The sequence below is a fragment of the Anthonomus grandis genome, chromosome 12 (assembly GCF_022605725.1).
Source record: "Anthonomus grandis grandis chromosome 12, icAntGran1.3, whole genome shotgun sequence".
Taxonomy (NCBI): Eukaryota; Metazoa; Arthropoda; class Insecta; order Coleoptera; family Curculionidae; genus Anthonomus; species Anthonomus grandis.
In genome coordinates this window covers 3640032-3654942 of record NC_065557.1, presented here as the reverse complement: position 1 = coordinate 3654942, position 14911 = coordinate 3640032, and the positions used below count along the sequence as shown (strand labels likewise).

The 14911-nt window shown below is 32.5% G+C and overlaps 1 protein-coding gene across 1 annotated transcript in view; it reads left to right on the top strand.

Annotated features, from left to right (window-relative positions):
• The first annotated feature begins 4916 nt into the window (after window positions 1-4916).
• The window catches only part of LOC126743195 (thrombospondin type-1 domain-containing protein 4-like), a 141498-nt gene continuing 131503 nt past the window's right edge, over window positions 4917-14911 (top strand). The window contains exon 1 of the mRNA XM_050450177.1: window positions 4917-5234. Within this exon, the coding sequence (XP_050306134.1) occupies window positions 5209-5234 (26 nt within the window). The 5' untranslated portion in view covers window positions 4917-5208. The remainder of the gene's footprint in view (window positions 5235-14911) is intronic.

Below are 14911 nucleotides of genomic sequence, written 5' to 3'. Positions count from 1 at the left end.
GTAAGTTGTAATACACAGGTTTTGTTAGGGGAGAGTGCATGTGTGCAATATCGATACGATATTGCGCCCTACAGTTTGACAGCTAATGAATTGACGCCAGTCATATGTCATTCAATCAAATGATTATGAGCAACAGTATCGATATTTAAACGTGTTTTGTTTGTCTAATCAATAAACTTTAAGTGCCGTTAATGAATTAATCCTTACATAGATTACTAGTTAATCTCGTTCGTCATTCCTATTTAAGATGAGATTTCAGGGTCTGCTTTTAGATAATATCATTAATAATTTAATTTCTTAATATTTTTTGTGTTGATTAATAAATTTCGAGGGCTTTTAATGAATTAATGCTTACATTTCATTCGTCACTTCTATATATTAATGTAAGTTGTAATACACAGGTTTTGTTAGGGGAGAGTGCATGTGTGCAATATCGATACGATATTGCGCCCTACAGTTTGACAGCTAATGAATTTACGCCAGTCATATGTCATTCAATCAAATGATTATGAGCAACAGTATCGATATTTAAACGTTTTTTGTTTGTCTAATCAATAAACTTTAAGTGCCGTTAATGAATTAATGCTTACATTTCATTCGTCATTAAATGTCATTCGTCATTTCTATATATTAATGTAAGTTGTAATACACAGGTTTTGTTAGGGGAGAGTGCATATGTGCAATATCGATACGATATTGCGCCCTACAGTTTGACAGCTAATGAATTTACGCCAGTCATATGTCATTCAATCAAATGATTATGAGCAACAGTATCGATATTTAAACGTTATTTGTTTGTCTAATCAATAAACCTTAAGTGCCGTTAATGAATTAATCCTTACATAGATTACTAGTTAATCTCGTTCGTCATTCCTATTTAAGATGAGATTTCAGGGTCTGCTTTTAGATAATATCATTAATAATTTAATTTCTTAATATTTTTTGTGTTGATTAATGAATTTCGAGGACTTTTAATGAATTAATAATTAAATGTCATTCGTCACTTCTATATATTAATGTAAGTTGTAATACACAGGTTTTGTTAGGGGAGAGTGCATGTGTGCAATATCGATACGATATTGCGCCCTACAGTTTGACAGCTAATGAATTTACGCCAGTCATATGTCATTCAATCAAATGATTATGAGCAACAGTATCGATATTTAAACGTTTTTTGTTTGTCTAATCAATAAACTTTAAGTGCCGTTAATGAATTAATGCTTACATTTCATTCGTCATTAAATGTCATTCGTCATTTCTATATATTAATGTAAGTTGTAATACACAGGTTTTGTTAGGGGAGAGTGCATATGTGCAATATCGATACGATATTGCGCCCTACAGTTTGACAGCTAATGAATTTACGCCAGTCATATGTCATTCAATCAAATGATTATGAGCAACAGTATCGATATTTAAACGTTATTTGTTTGTCTAATCAATAAACCTTAAGTGCCGTTAATGAATTAATCCTTACATAGATTACTAGTTAATCTCGTTCGTCATTCCTATTTAAGATGAGATTTCAGGGTCTGCTTTTAGATAATATCATTAATAATTTAATTTCTTAATATTTTTTGTGTTGATTAATGAATTTCGAGGACTTTTAATGAATTAATAATTAAATGTCATTCGTCACTTCTATATATTAATGTAAGTTGTAATACACAGGTTTTGTTAGGGGAGAGTGCATGTGTGCAATATCGATACGATATTGCGCCCTACAGTTTGACAGCTAATGAATTTACGCCAGTCATATGTCATTCAATCAAATGATTATGAGCAACAGTATCGATATTTAAACGTTTTTTGTTTGTCTAATCAATAAACTTTAAGTGCCGTTAATGAATTAATGCTTACATTTCATTCGTCATTAAATGTCATTCGTCATTTCTATATATTAATGTAAGTTGTAATACACAGGTTTTGTTAGGGGAGAGTGCATATGTGCAATATCGATACGATATTGCGCCCTACAGTTTGACAGCTAATGAATTTACGCCAGTCATATGTCATTCAATCAAATGATTATGAGCAACAGTATCGATATTTAAACGTTATTTGTTTGTCTAATCAATAAACCTTAAGTGCCGTTAATGAATTAATCCTTACATAGATTACTAGTTAATCTCGTTCGTCATTCCTATTTAAGATGAGATTTCAGGGTCTGCTTTTAGATAATATCATTAATAATTTAATTTCTTAATATTTTTTGTGTTGATTAATGAATTTCGAGGACTTTTAATGAATTAATAATTAAATGTCATTCGTCACTTCTATATATTAATGTAAGTTGTAATACACAGGTTTTGTTAGGGGAGAGTGCATGTGTGCAATATCGATACGATATTGCGCCCAACAGTTTGACAGCTAATGAATTTACGCCAGTCATATGTCATTCAATCAAATGATTATGAGCAACAGTATCGATATTTAAACGTTTTTTGTTTGTCTAATCAATAAACTTTAAGTGCCGTTAATGAATTAATCCTTACATAGATTATTAGTTAATCTCGTTCGTCATTCCTATTTAAGATGAGATTTCAGGGTCTGCTTTTAGATAATATCCTTAATAATTTAATTTCTTAATATTTTTTGTGTTGATTAATAAATTTCAAGGGCTTTTAATGAATTAATAATTAAATGTCATTCGTCATTTCTATATATTAATGTAAGTTATAATACACAGGTTTTGTTAGGGGAGAGTGCATATGTGCAATATCGATACGATATTGCGCCCTACAGTTTGACAGCTAATGAATTTACGCCAGTCATATGTCATTCAATCAAATGATTATGAGCAACAGTATCGATATTTAAACATTTTTTGTTTGTCTAATCAATAAACTTTAAGTGCCGTTAATGAATTAATCCTTACATAGATTATTAGTTAATCTCGTTCGTCATTCCTATTTAAGATGAGATTTGCTTTTAGATAATATCCTTAATAATTTAATTTCTTAATATTTTTTGTGTTGATTAATAAATTTCGAGGGCTTTTAATGAATTAATGCTTACATTTCATTCGTCACTTCTATATATTAATGTAAGTTGTAATACACCAGTTTTGTTAGGGGAGAGTGCATGTGTGCAATATCGATACGATATTGCGCCCTACAGTTTGACAGCTAATGAATTTACGCCAGTCATATGTCATTCAAGCAAATGCTTATGAGCAACAGTATCGATATTTAAACGTTTTTTGTTTGTCTAATCAATAAACTTTAAGTGCCGTTAATGAATTAATCCTTAAATAAATTATTATATCCATCCGTCTCGTTCGTCAGTCCTATTTATTAAGGTATAGTTTATTAGACAACGTTTTGTTAGGCGAATGCATATGTGCAATATCGATGCAATACTGCGCTCTACTGCGTTTAACATCCATTGAAGGGACGCCTGTCAATTCAATTTGTCATTCAAGCAAATCATTATGAGCGCCAGTATCGATATTTATAGGTTAATTTTTGTTCTAATCAATGATCTTCAAATGCCTTTAATAAATAAATGCTTAAAGTATAAGTTATTTATTAATGTAAGGTGTTATAATAAAAGGTTTTGTTAGGATATCGATTCGATACTGCGCTCTAAAACTTGACAACCAATAAATTGACGCCTGTCACTTGTCACTTATATACTTAGGGAGGTGCCGTGATTTCGATATTCTTTGGCAGCCATTAAAATTTATGAGCTTTCTAGGGCATTACAAAATAAACGGTGATGGGTAATTACGTTAATGATAGAGAGGTTTAGATGTCGACAAACTAATCATAGTCCGAACACCGTGTATATCAGCAGTTTTGAAAAAAAACTTGAAATTGCGGAAGATATCAATCTGATAAACGTCGTTGTAATAACACCGAATTAAAACGTTCTTTAACGGCATGACCGTGCGCCGCGGTCGGTAATGAGACTGAACTTAACCTTTCCAAATAAGGTGATTAAACTCGCCGTTGCATTTATTAGGATTATGCAAATAAATAAATAATAAATATAAACTTTCGTGACCGTGAACTTGGCCTAAAGAATTTGCATTTTAAACTCTCTCTCTCTCTCCGATACACGCACGATTTACATCTAAACGGAGAAGAAGAGTTGAATGGGATCTTTTGTTGTAACGTGCGTGGGATTTTTTTCTTCTTTGGGTTACGTAATCGGTACAGATGTACAGGGTGATCATGTGATTTGTATTTGTCTGATTTTAGGTGGAATTTTAAGAAATTGGAGTGGCCACTATGAAAACACAGTATTGAAAATAAGAATGACAGCTCTGAATCTCAACATGGCGGACGGGCGCCATCTTGAGATGTAAAACAAAATGGAGGCGTTTGAAGAATTGCCTAATCAAGTGGATTTTTGCCGCTCTTTTTGGTTTAAGATATTTTTAAGATGGCGGCCCTTTATACCGAATATATAGACAACTAAATGCCTGTAGGTACAGGTTCTTAGAATATAAAATTTTTGTATATCAGTGCTATATAATTGACAATTTGTCTTAATATAAATATAATTAAAAAAACAATGAGTAGAAGAAGGGTAAAACTATATGCAGCGATAATTTTGCACCTTTCTCTGTCTGTCCTACGAACCAGATTAACATCAACATAACCAAAAAAAAAAAATTAACTCTCTTTAGATGTTGAAATCTCACGTTGTTTATCCAGCATTACACTCCCCCAAATTATAGTCCCAAAAACCAGGTTAAGGCTCCATAATCACCGAAAATTATTTATTCAAATGGTAAATTTCCCACATTGTAAGGATCAACCGGGATTTACTATCGAAAAATAGGCAAATGTTACAAAATCGCTTTTTATCTAATTCGTTCGTTGGTGTTGATAGTGGTGGTGGGGGGGAGCGCGTCGCGACGAAAACACGCGCCTATCGTCCGCTTAGTTTTTAGTCGGTTCCCGGCATCGCACTTTGAACGGGCGAGAGACGCACTGAGTGAGTGAGAGTGAGAGAGACAAAAACATTTTCTGTATTCTTTTTTTATTGGTTCTTAATTAAATCCTCCCTGTATTATTTATTATTATGATGTTCCACCCCCCGTATAGTTTGATATATTATGCGATATGACTTATAACGCAGGTGCGCGATGGGTACTGCGATCTCTATTTGAACGTTCTTCGATTTGGCGCCAAAAATTTTCGAAGTATGAGTGACTTTACTTAGAAGGGGTGGTTTTTTTGATTTTTTTCGGTCAGGATGCGGTTGGAGACGCTGCTTATAAGGTATTTTTTTAATAAAATAATTTTTATATATGCGGCGTATAAGTACAAAAGTCGGATCGTATAGTGAAGAACGCCCGGTAATTATCAGATTTTCGTATTCTACATAAAATTACAAGAAATTTGAGGGGTCACACGATATACTTTGATTAAATAGTTTCTGAGTTATAAGCAATTGAAAATTGCCTGTCAATGTCAAAGTGGAGGCCATTTTTAGTAACTGACATTTGACAGCTGGCGATTATAGACATATGTTAAAGAAATAGGAGAGTGAAAATCGTTTTTCTTTATGTTAAATCGTTTTGAGCCAAGAAGCTTTTAAAGTAACAAAGGATCGATTTTCAACTGTCAATATCTGGAAAACTCCTTGAGGAAAGTATGTCATGTGACCCCTCAAATTTCTTTTTTTTTTTCACAGTTGAAAATTTCAAAATGGAGGTCATTTTGTTAACTGTCAAAAAATGACATTTGACAGATGGGCATTACAGACAGATATTAAAGAAATAAGAAAATGAAAATCGTTTTTCTTTATTTTAAATCGCTTTGAGCCAGGAAGCTTTTAAAGTAAAAAAAGGATCGATTTTCAACTGCCAATATCTGGAAAACCGTTTGATGAAAGTATGTCGTGTGACCCCTCAAATTTCTTGGAATTTCACGTAGAATCCAAATATATCATAACATATAGAATTTAAATGTAACGTCTAATTTTTACAACTGTCTGATCTATTTCTTGTCTAACAATTTTCTTATTTTTAATGGGACCCCTTATATATTATTGCATGTTCAGATTCTAGGTAAAATTGTAAAAACTTTGAGGTATCACATGTCCCACTTTGCTTCAATAGTTTCTGAAATATAAACAGTTGAAAATTTCAAAATGGAGGTCATTTTGTTTAACTGTCAAAAAAATGACATTTGACACATGGTGATTTTTGACAGATGTTAAAGAAATAGGAGAGTGAAAACCATTTTTCTTTATTTTAAATCGCGTTGAGCCAGGAAGCTTTTAAATTAAAGAAAGGATCGATTTTCAACTGTCAATATCTGGAAAACTGTTTGAGGAAAGTATCTCATGTGACCCCTCCAATTTCTTGGAATTTCACGTAGAATCCAAATATATCATAACATATAGAATTTAAATGTAACGTCTAATTTTTACAACTGTCTGATCTATTTATTTTCTAACAATTTTCTTATTTTTAATGGGACCCCTTATATATTATTGCATGTTCAGATTCTAGGTAAAATTCTAAAAAGTTTAAGGCGTCACATGTCCCCCTTTGCTTCAACAGTTTTCGAAATATAAACAGTTGAAAATTTCAAAATGGAGGTCATTTTGTTTAACTGTCAAAAAATTACGTTTGACACATGGTGATTATTGACAGATGTTAAAGAAATAGGGGAGTGAAAACCATTTTTCTTTATGTCAAGTGGTTTTGACTCAGGAAGATTTTAAAGTAAAAAAAGGATCGATTTTCAACTGTCAATATCTGGAAAACTGTTTGAGGAAAGTATGTCATGTGACCCCTCAAACTTCTTGGAATTTCACGCAGAATCCGAAAATATTATAATATATAACTAAGGTTTAAATGTAACGTCTCAATTTTATTATTTTTTATGGATACCTTATATATTATTGCATTTTCAGATTCTAGGTGAAATTTTAAAAAGTTTGAGGTATCACATGCCCTACTTTGCTCCAATAGTTGGAAATTTCAAAATGGAGGTCATTTTATTAACTGTCAAAAAATGACATTTGACAGATGGTCATTACAGACAGATATTAAAGAAATAAGAAAGAGAAAATCCTTTTTCTTTATGTTAAATCGTTTTGGGCCAGGAAGTTTTTAAAGTAAAAAAGGATCGATTTTCAACTGTCAATATCTGGAAAACTGTTTGAGGAAAGTATGTCATGTGACTCCTCAAACTTCTTGGAATTTCACGCAGAATCCGAAAATATTATAATATATAACTAAGGTTTAAATGTAACGTCTCACTTTTATTATTTTTAATAGACACCTTATATATTATTGCATTTTTAGATTCTAGGTGAAATTCTAAGAAATTCGAGGGGTCACATGACCTACTTTATTCAAAGAGTTTCTGAGATATAAACAGTTGAAAACTTTTCTTTTTTTTTGGATATCGACAGTTGAAATCAATTCCTATGCTTCAACTGCCTGGAAGAATAAAATGATTTTCCAATGGTTCAATTCGTTTTTCCAAGGATACAAAGAAAAGTAGGATCAAACAAGGAATATCCTGTTTTCTTCCAGGCAGTTGAAGTTCAGAAGAAAGAGTTAAATTAAATTTTCTTCAATATCTTTCTGGCAGATAATATCTCTTCTTTTAGCTTCAACTTCCTGGAATTAAAGGAAAAATAGGAGCAATATTCAACTACTAATATCTGGTTGTAAACTCTATTTGTTTAGACCTATCTATTAACATCAATTTCAAAACTGTCAGTCAAAGTGAAGGTCATTTTCTTAACTGTCAAAAAAATGACATTTGACATATGACAAGCTTTGGAAAAAGAATACAGTGAAAACCGTTTTAGTTCTGCAGCCTTTTAAAGTGTAAAAAGAAGGCATTTTCAATTGTTGATATCTTAGGGCCTGGTTAACCAAAATATGTTATGTGACCCCTTGAAATTCATGAAATATCCCCTAGAATACTAAAATTTGACACGATAATATATTACTTCCATTTATAATAAAAATTATATAAAAACAGATTTTCTTTGTATGGCCCGAGGAAACCCCAAAGACAATTTGTAGATATCCGCCGTATCTGATCATTCAGCCGGTCATGACTAATGTCGCAACTTAATTAAACAACTTTTTATTAATGGAAAAAATTGTACTTGAGTGAAACCTGCTATTCATTACATAAATAAAAGATTTTATGCCGATAATAATTTTATATACGCCATTATTTTAACCGCAAGAAATTCCACTCTCTTTAATCAATAGGGCGAAAAGAAACGTCTCTATCGCTTATTTATCATAATAAATTACTCTGGCATTGCATTCGCCATTTTGTGACTGTCATGTCGGTGGCTTGGCAACGTCGCCTGCTTACAAATCTCTTTATGTCAAAACGTAAGGGCAATTAATACAGTAGCGACCCTACTTAACCCAAACTGAACGCATTGAATACCAAATAGATGTCAAAGGGTGGCTTAAGGTATCGTGATTCATAATATAATCCCACACAAGTAACCAAATATCGGAAGTGTTGCTGAATGGGCACAGCTGGCCTCCGTTCCTCTGTGAAGCCCTTTTTATATTAACCCTCCCCATTTAGAATGCATTTCGGTCAGATGTGTGTGTTATTAGTTCGTGTAGAACCCGTAACGCCATCTACAAAGCGTAAAGAAGTCAACTTTGACAGTTGACTTATTTATCTGTCAGGCTTTGACAGTTAATTTATATAAAAATTATATGACATTCTCGTGGATAATAATTGCAAAATGTGGTATAGACAAATAATATTTGAATTAAGTAAGAATTAGATAGGGCGCCACGTCTATCAAGTGACATGAGTAATTTCTTGTTTATGTTTAGACGGAGATGTCAGAGGCCCACCCATTCGATTTAATTTATATTTTATACGATAATGAATTCCTGTATTTTTTTAAAAGTAAGTCAACATGTTTAAAAATAATTTTTCTAAATTATTAGTGGAGTCATTTAACTGAAAATTTATTTTACTTACATTCCTGTACTTCCGATATGACCGGAAGTACTCGTATATTGTCCCAGTTCTAAACTTTTCGCTATAGAGTTTTATAGGCAATAAAAGCCGGTAGCCGAAGGTATTTTTATAACCGCAATAAAACCCGACACCCCGCTAATATTAACTAGATGGCGCTGTGTAATTAAAATTGTTATATACGTGATTAGTATTGTAAAAATGACCGTTTTATAACCGCAACACGGCCGGCGTAAATTTGATTTACGACGTGTTATTTTCTTACTGGGTGGTAACGTCGGAATGGGTGTATAATTGGCACGTGCGCCTTAAGGGTTATAGAGGAAATAGGGTGTAAAGAAAGCGCACTTTTTATCTGTCAGTTATGCGGTTAATATATTTAAATTTGACAGGTGACAGTTGTAGATTTCTATTTTATCCAGAAAAGTACGAACAGAAAAAAGTTAGGTTGGGTATAGTTTAATTTGACAGGTACAATTTAATTAATAATAATACACTCAAGAAAAAGTTGGGTTATGTATATTGGCAATTGACACGCAATGATAAATTAATTACAGATTTCTACTTATCGGCATTAATATTATGCGCAAAACTAATCAAGTGACAACCGTTTACAGGTTTCAAAAGTTGGGTTATGTATCATGACATTTAACGGATGCTACGATGACATTTGAATTAATTACAGATTTCTACTTATCGGCATTAACACTCTTGCGCAAATTAGTACTAATCAAATGACAAGCGTTTACAGGTTTCTAACTTTTTTTTTGTCCTTTATTCGCATTGTATATTTCAATTTGACAGGTACAATTTAATTAATAATAATCCACTCAATAAAATGTTGGGTTACGTATATTGGCAGTTGACATGCAGTGATGAATTAATTACAGAGTTCTACTTATCGGCATTAACGTTATGCGCAAAACTAATCAAGTGTCAACCGTTTCTACCTTTAGATCCATCTAAAATCAACTGAAAAACTACGCCCTAAAAATGACATTAAAACCCAAGAGCATTTTTGCTTGTCATTTATTCGCATGACATATTTAAATTTGACAGCTTCTATTTAATTAATAATGTCGCATTCAATAAAAAGTTGGGTTATATATCTTGTCCTTTGACAGATGCTATGATGATGTGAACCTTCGAATTAATTAATACTTAGTCCAAATTACAGTGACTTTAACTGCTGGGAAAACCGGACAAAAAGACCCTGAATGTCTGGAATAAATTAACATTTATTCTAGGAACTTGAAATTGTAAAAAAATTACCCAAATTGCGTGAATTAAATGAGAATTTATTCCAGGAGCTTGAAGTACATGAAAATCCACTTCAACTGCCTGGAAAATTGGGAAAAAATGACCCCAAGTGCCTGGAAGAAATGGAAATCTATTTCAGGAACTTGAGGTGCCTAAAGAACCACTTCAATAGTCTGGAAAATTGTGAAACTCACCCAAATTACTTGAAGTAAATAAAAATTTATTCCAGGAGCTTGAAGTACATTAAAACCCACTTCAATTGCCTGGAAAACTGACTAAGAAACCTCAATTGCCTGGAATAAATGACAATTTATTTTAGGAGCTTGAAGCACTTGAAAACCCACTTCAACTGCCTGGAATATTGGGAAAAATGACCCCAAGTGCCTAGAAGAAATGAAAATCTATTTCAGGAACTTGAGGTGCCTAAAGAACCACTTCAATTGCCTCGAAAATTGGGAAAACTTACGCAGATTGCTTGAAATAAATAAATATTTCTTCAAGGATCTTGAAGTACATGAAAACCCACTTCAACTGCCTGGAAAATTGGGAAAAATGACCCCAAGTGCCTGGAAAAAATGAAAATCTATTTTAGGAACTTAAAATACCAAAGAACCACTTCAATAGTCTGGAAATTTTGAAACTCACCCAAATTACTTGAAGTAAATAAAAATTTATTCCAGGAGCTTGAAGTACATTAAAACCCACTTCAATTGCCTGGAAAACTGACTAAGAAACCTCAATTGCCTGGAATAAATGACAATTTATTTTAGGAGCTTGAAGCACTTGAAAACCCACTTCAACTGCCTGGAATATTGGAAAAAATGACCCCAACTTCCTGGAAGAAATAAACATTTATTTTAGAAGTTTATTACTCATGAAAAATTACTTCAATTGGCTGAAAGAATTCTTAAAGAATCCCACGATATCTTAGAAACTGTTCAAGTCACATAAAAGTTGTATAAGACTTTCTTAAAGGAAATTTAATTCTTATTAAGTTTGTTTATTAGGAAAAATATCATAGGATTAACAGCAACTGAGATATCAAGCAAAATATCCAGAGGGGCGCCTTAAATCACAAGTGACTTTACATAAATTTTATTCAACGATATCTTAACAACTGTTAAAGTTACATGAAAGTTGTATCAGACTTTCTTAAAGGAAATTTAATTCTTATTAAGTTTGTTTATTAGGAAAAATATCATAGGACTAACAGCAACTGAGATATCAAGCAAAATATCCAGGGGGGCGCCTTCGGTCACAAGTGACTTTACATAAACTTAATTCCACGATATCTTGGAAACTGTTAAAGTCACATAAAAGTTGTAAAAGACTTTCTTAAAGGAAATTTAATTCTTATTAAGTTTGTTTATTAGGAAAAATAACATAGGATTAACAGCAACTGAGATATCAAGCAAAATATCCAGGGGGGCGCCTTCGGTCACAAGTGACTTTACATAAACTTAATTCCACGATATCTTAGAAACTGTTAAAGTTACATAAAAGTTGTATAAGACTTTCTTTCTTAAAGGAAATTTAATTCTTAAAGCCGTCAAGATTTTGCAAAAACTTGGGATGTTGTTTAAGCATATAAAACGGCCGGTTCTGACGGTACCGGTCGAGTACCTCTTTTGGTTCCACGTGTTCGTTATTTATTAAAAATATTGAAATTCAATAAACGAAGAAACAAGAAAATTACAATATAAATCGAAAAATTCAGGTTATGTGCATATGTCAAAGTACGTTGAGCTTTGACAGATAATACAATGACAAGAAATTTTAAGAAACCACAGATTCCCACGACATTTTGAAAGGACATTTGACAGAACTAAGGAGCATTATCAATTCATGTGTCAAACAAATTACGTTAAGAAATTCGACTTTGTCCTAAGCCAAGGATTAGAGGTTAATTTGTATGTGTTAACTAGATGGCGCCACACTCTTTATATCGAGTAAACCACATACGAATTAACGTGATAATTGAATTTTTTTTCCTTGTTTGTTTTAGGGAAGAAGGAAAACCTCTACAAAATTAATTTTTCGTTAGTGCGTACCTATGTGTATGACTAATCGTTACAATGAAAGATTTTACTCGGATTACGAGTGGCGCCACACACTCTATATCCTACGGTTGTCGTCTCGCATACCGATGTAGTAAATAAAATTAAAAATCGCACTTATAAACCCGATCCGGCTCGGAAGGACCGAAACGATGTTATGGGAACCGTTCGGACGCATAAACACCATTTAATTTTCTAATCTGTAATTTCGTAAGTGAGTATAGTAGTGAGTCCGAGAACATGTGTAGTGGCGCACTTAAAAACGTCGTTCCGTTCATATAATATAAATTAAAATAGAGTTGACATGACGGCGATAAAATCGCCGTTTTTCTTTTTGTTTTTAACATGACATTTACATTTATAGGCGCCCGTTTCGAATATGGAAATGCTTTTAGGCTTTAATGTCATTTTTAGGGCGCGGTTTGCCAGTTGACGGATTTAAAAGTAGAAATCTGTAAACAGTTGTCACTTGATTAATAAATTAAGGATTTTTGTGTATAGTGTTAATGCCGATAAGTAGATATCTGTAATTAATTCGAAGGGTCTTGTCATCGTAACGTCTGTCAAAGGAGAAGTTCTAGCTGTCAAATTGTAATATGTCACGTGAATAAATGACAAGCAAAAAATTAGTTAATTTAATTTGTAGAGCATGGTTTGTCAGTTGTCATTGTATTATCTGTCAAACGTACTTTGACATCTATTAACGTCACAATTGAAGTGGTTTTCTATGGGTCTTAAGCTTCTAAAATAAATGGTCATTTCAACCAGGTAAGTGGGGTCATTTTTCCCAATAGTCCGGACATTAAAATATCTATTTATTTCAAGTAATTTAAGTTAGTTTCCTCAATTTTCCAGGCAATTGAAGTGGTTTTTTTAGGTATTTCAAGTTTCTGAAACAGATTGTCATTTCTTCCAAGACGTTGGGGTCATCTTTCCTAATTTTCCAGGCAGCTGAAGTGGGTTTTCATGTGTTTCAAGTTCCAAGAATAAATTATCGTTAATTCCAGGCAGTTGGGGTATTACATTCAGTTTTCCAGGAAGTTGAAGTAAGTTTTTATGTACTTCAAGATCCTTGGGGTCATTTTTCTTAATATTTCAGGAAGTCGAAGTGGGTTATCAAGTATTTCAAGCTCCTAGAATAAATTGTTCTTTATTTCAGGCAGTTGCGTTTTTTTACTGAGTTTTTCAGGCAATTTAAGTGGGTTTTCATATACTTGAAGCTCCTGGAATAGATTTTTATTTACTTTACACAATTTGGGTTATTTTTTTAAAATGTTCCAGGCAGTCGAAGAGGGTTTTCAACTGTTTCAAGTTCCCAGAATAAATTTTTGTTTATTCCAGGCAGTCAGGGTCTTTTTGTCCAGTTTTCCCAGCAGATAAAATCACTGTAATTTGGGCAATTAACACGTTCAAATCGATACATTGCGGTAATTAGATATCTGTCATTATTGGCAAATGTCATTATACTTTGACGTTTGAACATAAGCCTCCATCTTTTTACTGTCAAACGTCAACATATTTAAGCAATGCAGTTAAAATCCAAGTTTGGCATTTGACACAATTGACAATTGCCAAATTTACAGATTTCTACTTACGTAACGTTAGTACCGTAATGAAGTTTGGAAAATTGCCCTTTGTATTAATGCCAATAGGTAGGAACCTGTAATTATTTGAAATGATCTGGTGCTTGGGGTATATGTCTGTCATTTTAACATAACCCAACTTTTTTTGCTATTTATATTCTGGTAAAAATAAGAACAGTTTGTTGGGTCAAATCTGAATATATTATGCTCGTAAATGACGTAAAGCTAGTAGGCAGTAGATGGCACGACTAATAGTGAAAGCATTAATGCCGATATAAGTAGAAGAAATCTGTAATTATTTTAAATGTCTTCTCTTATTAAATGTCAATACATTCTGACATCGCTGCTCTGTAGCCACTATTGCTTGTCAAATTTTGACAGCTGACTTTTATTTACAGATTTCTACTGAGCCGACTAAGGCGCCATAAAAAATTAACTGCTTATTATAGAGATACTACTAAGTATTCTTAGTCAGTTTAAAAATCTACCGAACAGATTAATTAACCTTTCACTTCACTTACACATCAATGAGTAGGAACCTGTAATTATTTGAAATGATTTGGTCAATGTGATATCTGTCAATTGTTCTGATATTTTTACATAACCCAACTTTCTGTTATTTATGTTTTGATAAAAATAAGAACAGTTAGTTAGGTAAATTATTGGTTTTTGTATTCTTACTGATAAAGTAGAAACCTGTCAAATTTACACAAATGACGTAAAGGTAATAGATGGCATGACTAATAACATTAATTCCAATCCCAAAGAAAAATCTAATTTTTTCAAACATAACCCGACTTTTGACAGTTTATATTGCAATTTTCTTAGCGGGAATCTTATTTGTCATGAAATTCTTACTAAGTCACTGCAATCTGGACTATTTACAGATTTCTATAACATTAAAACGGGAAATTCGAATATAAGGGTAAGTGAACATAATCCTGATAACCCAACTTTTTGCTGTCAAATGTCGATATATTTAAGCAAATCTGTCAATTGTTCTGACATTTTAAGGTAACCTAACTTTTTGCCTATGAAAATAAGAACAGTTTGTTGGGTATTAACC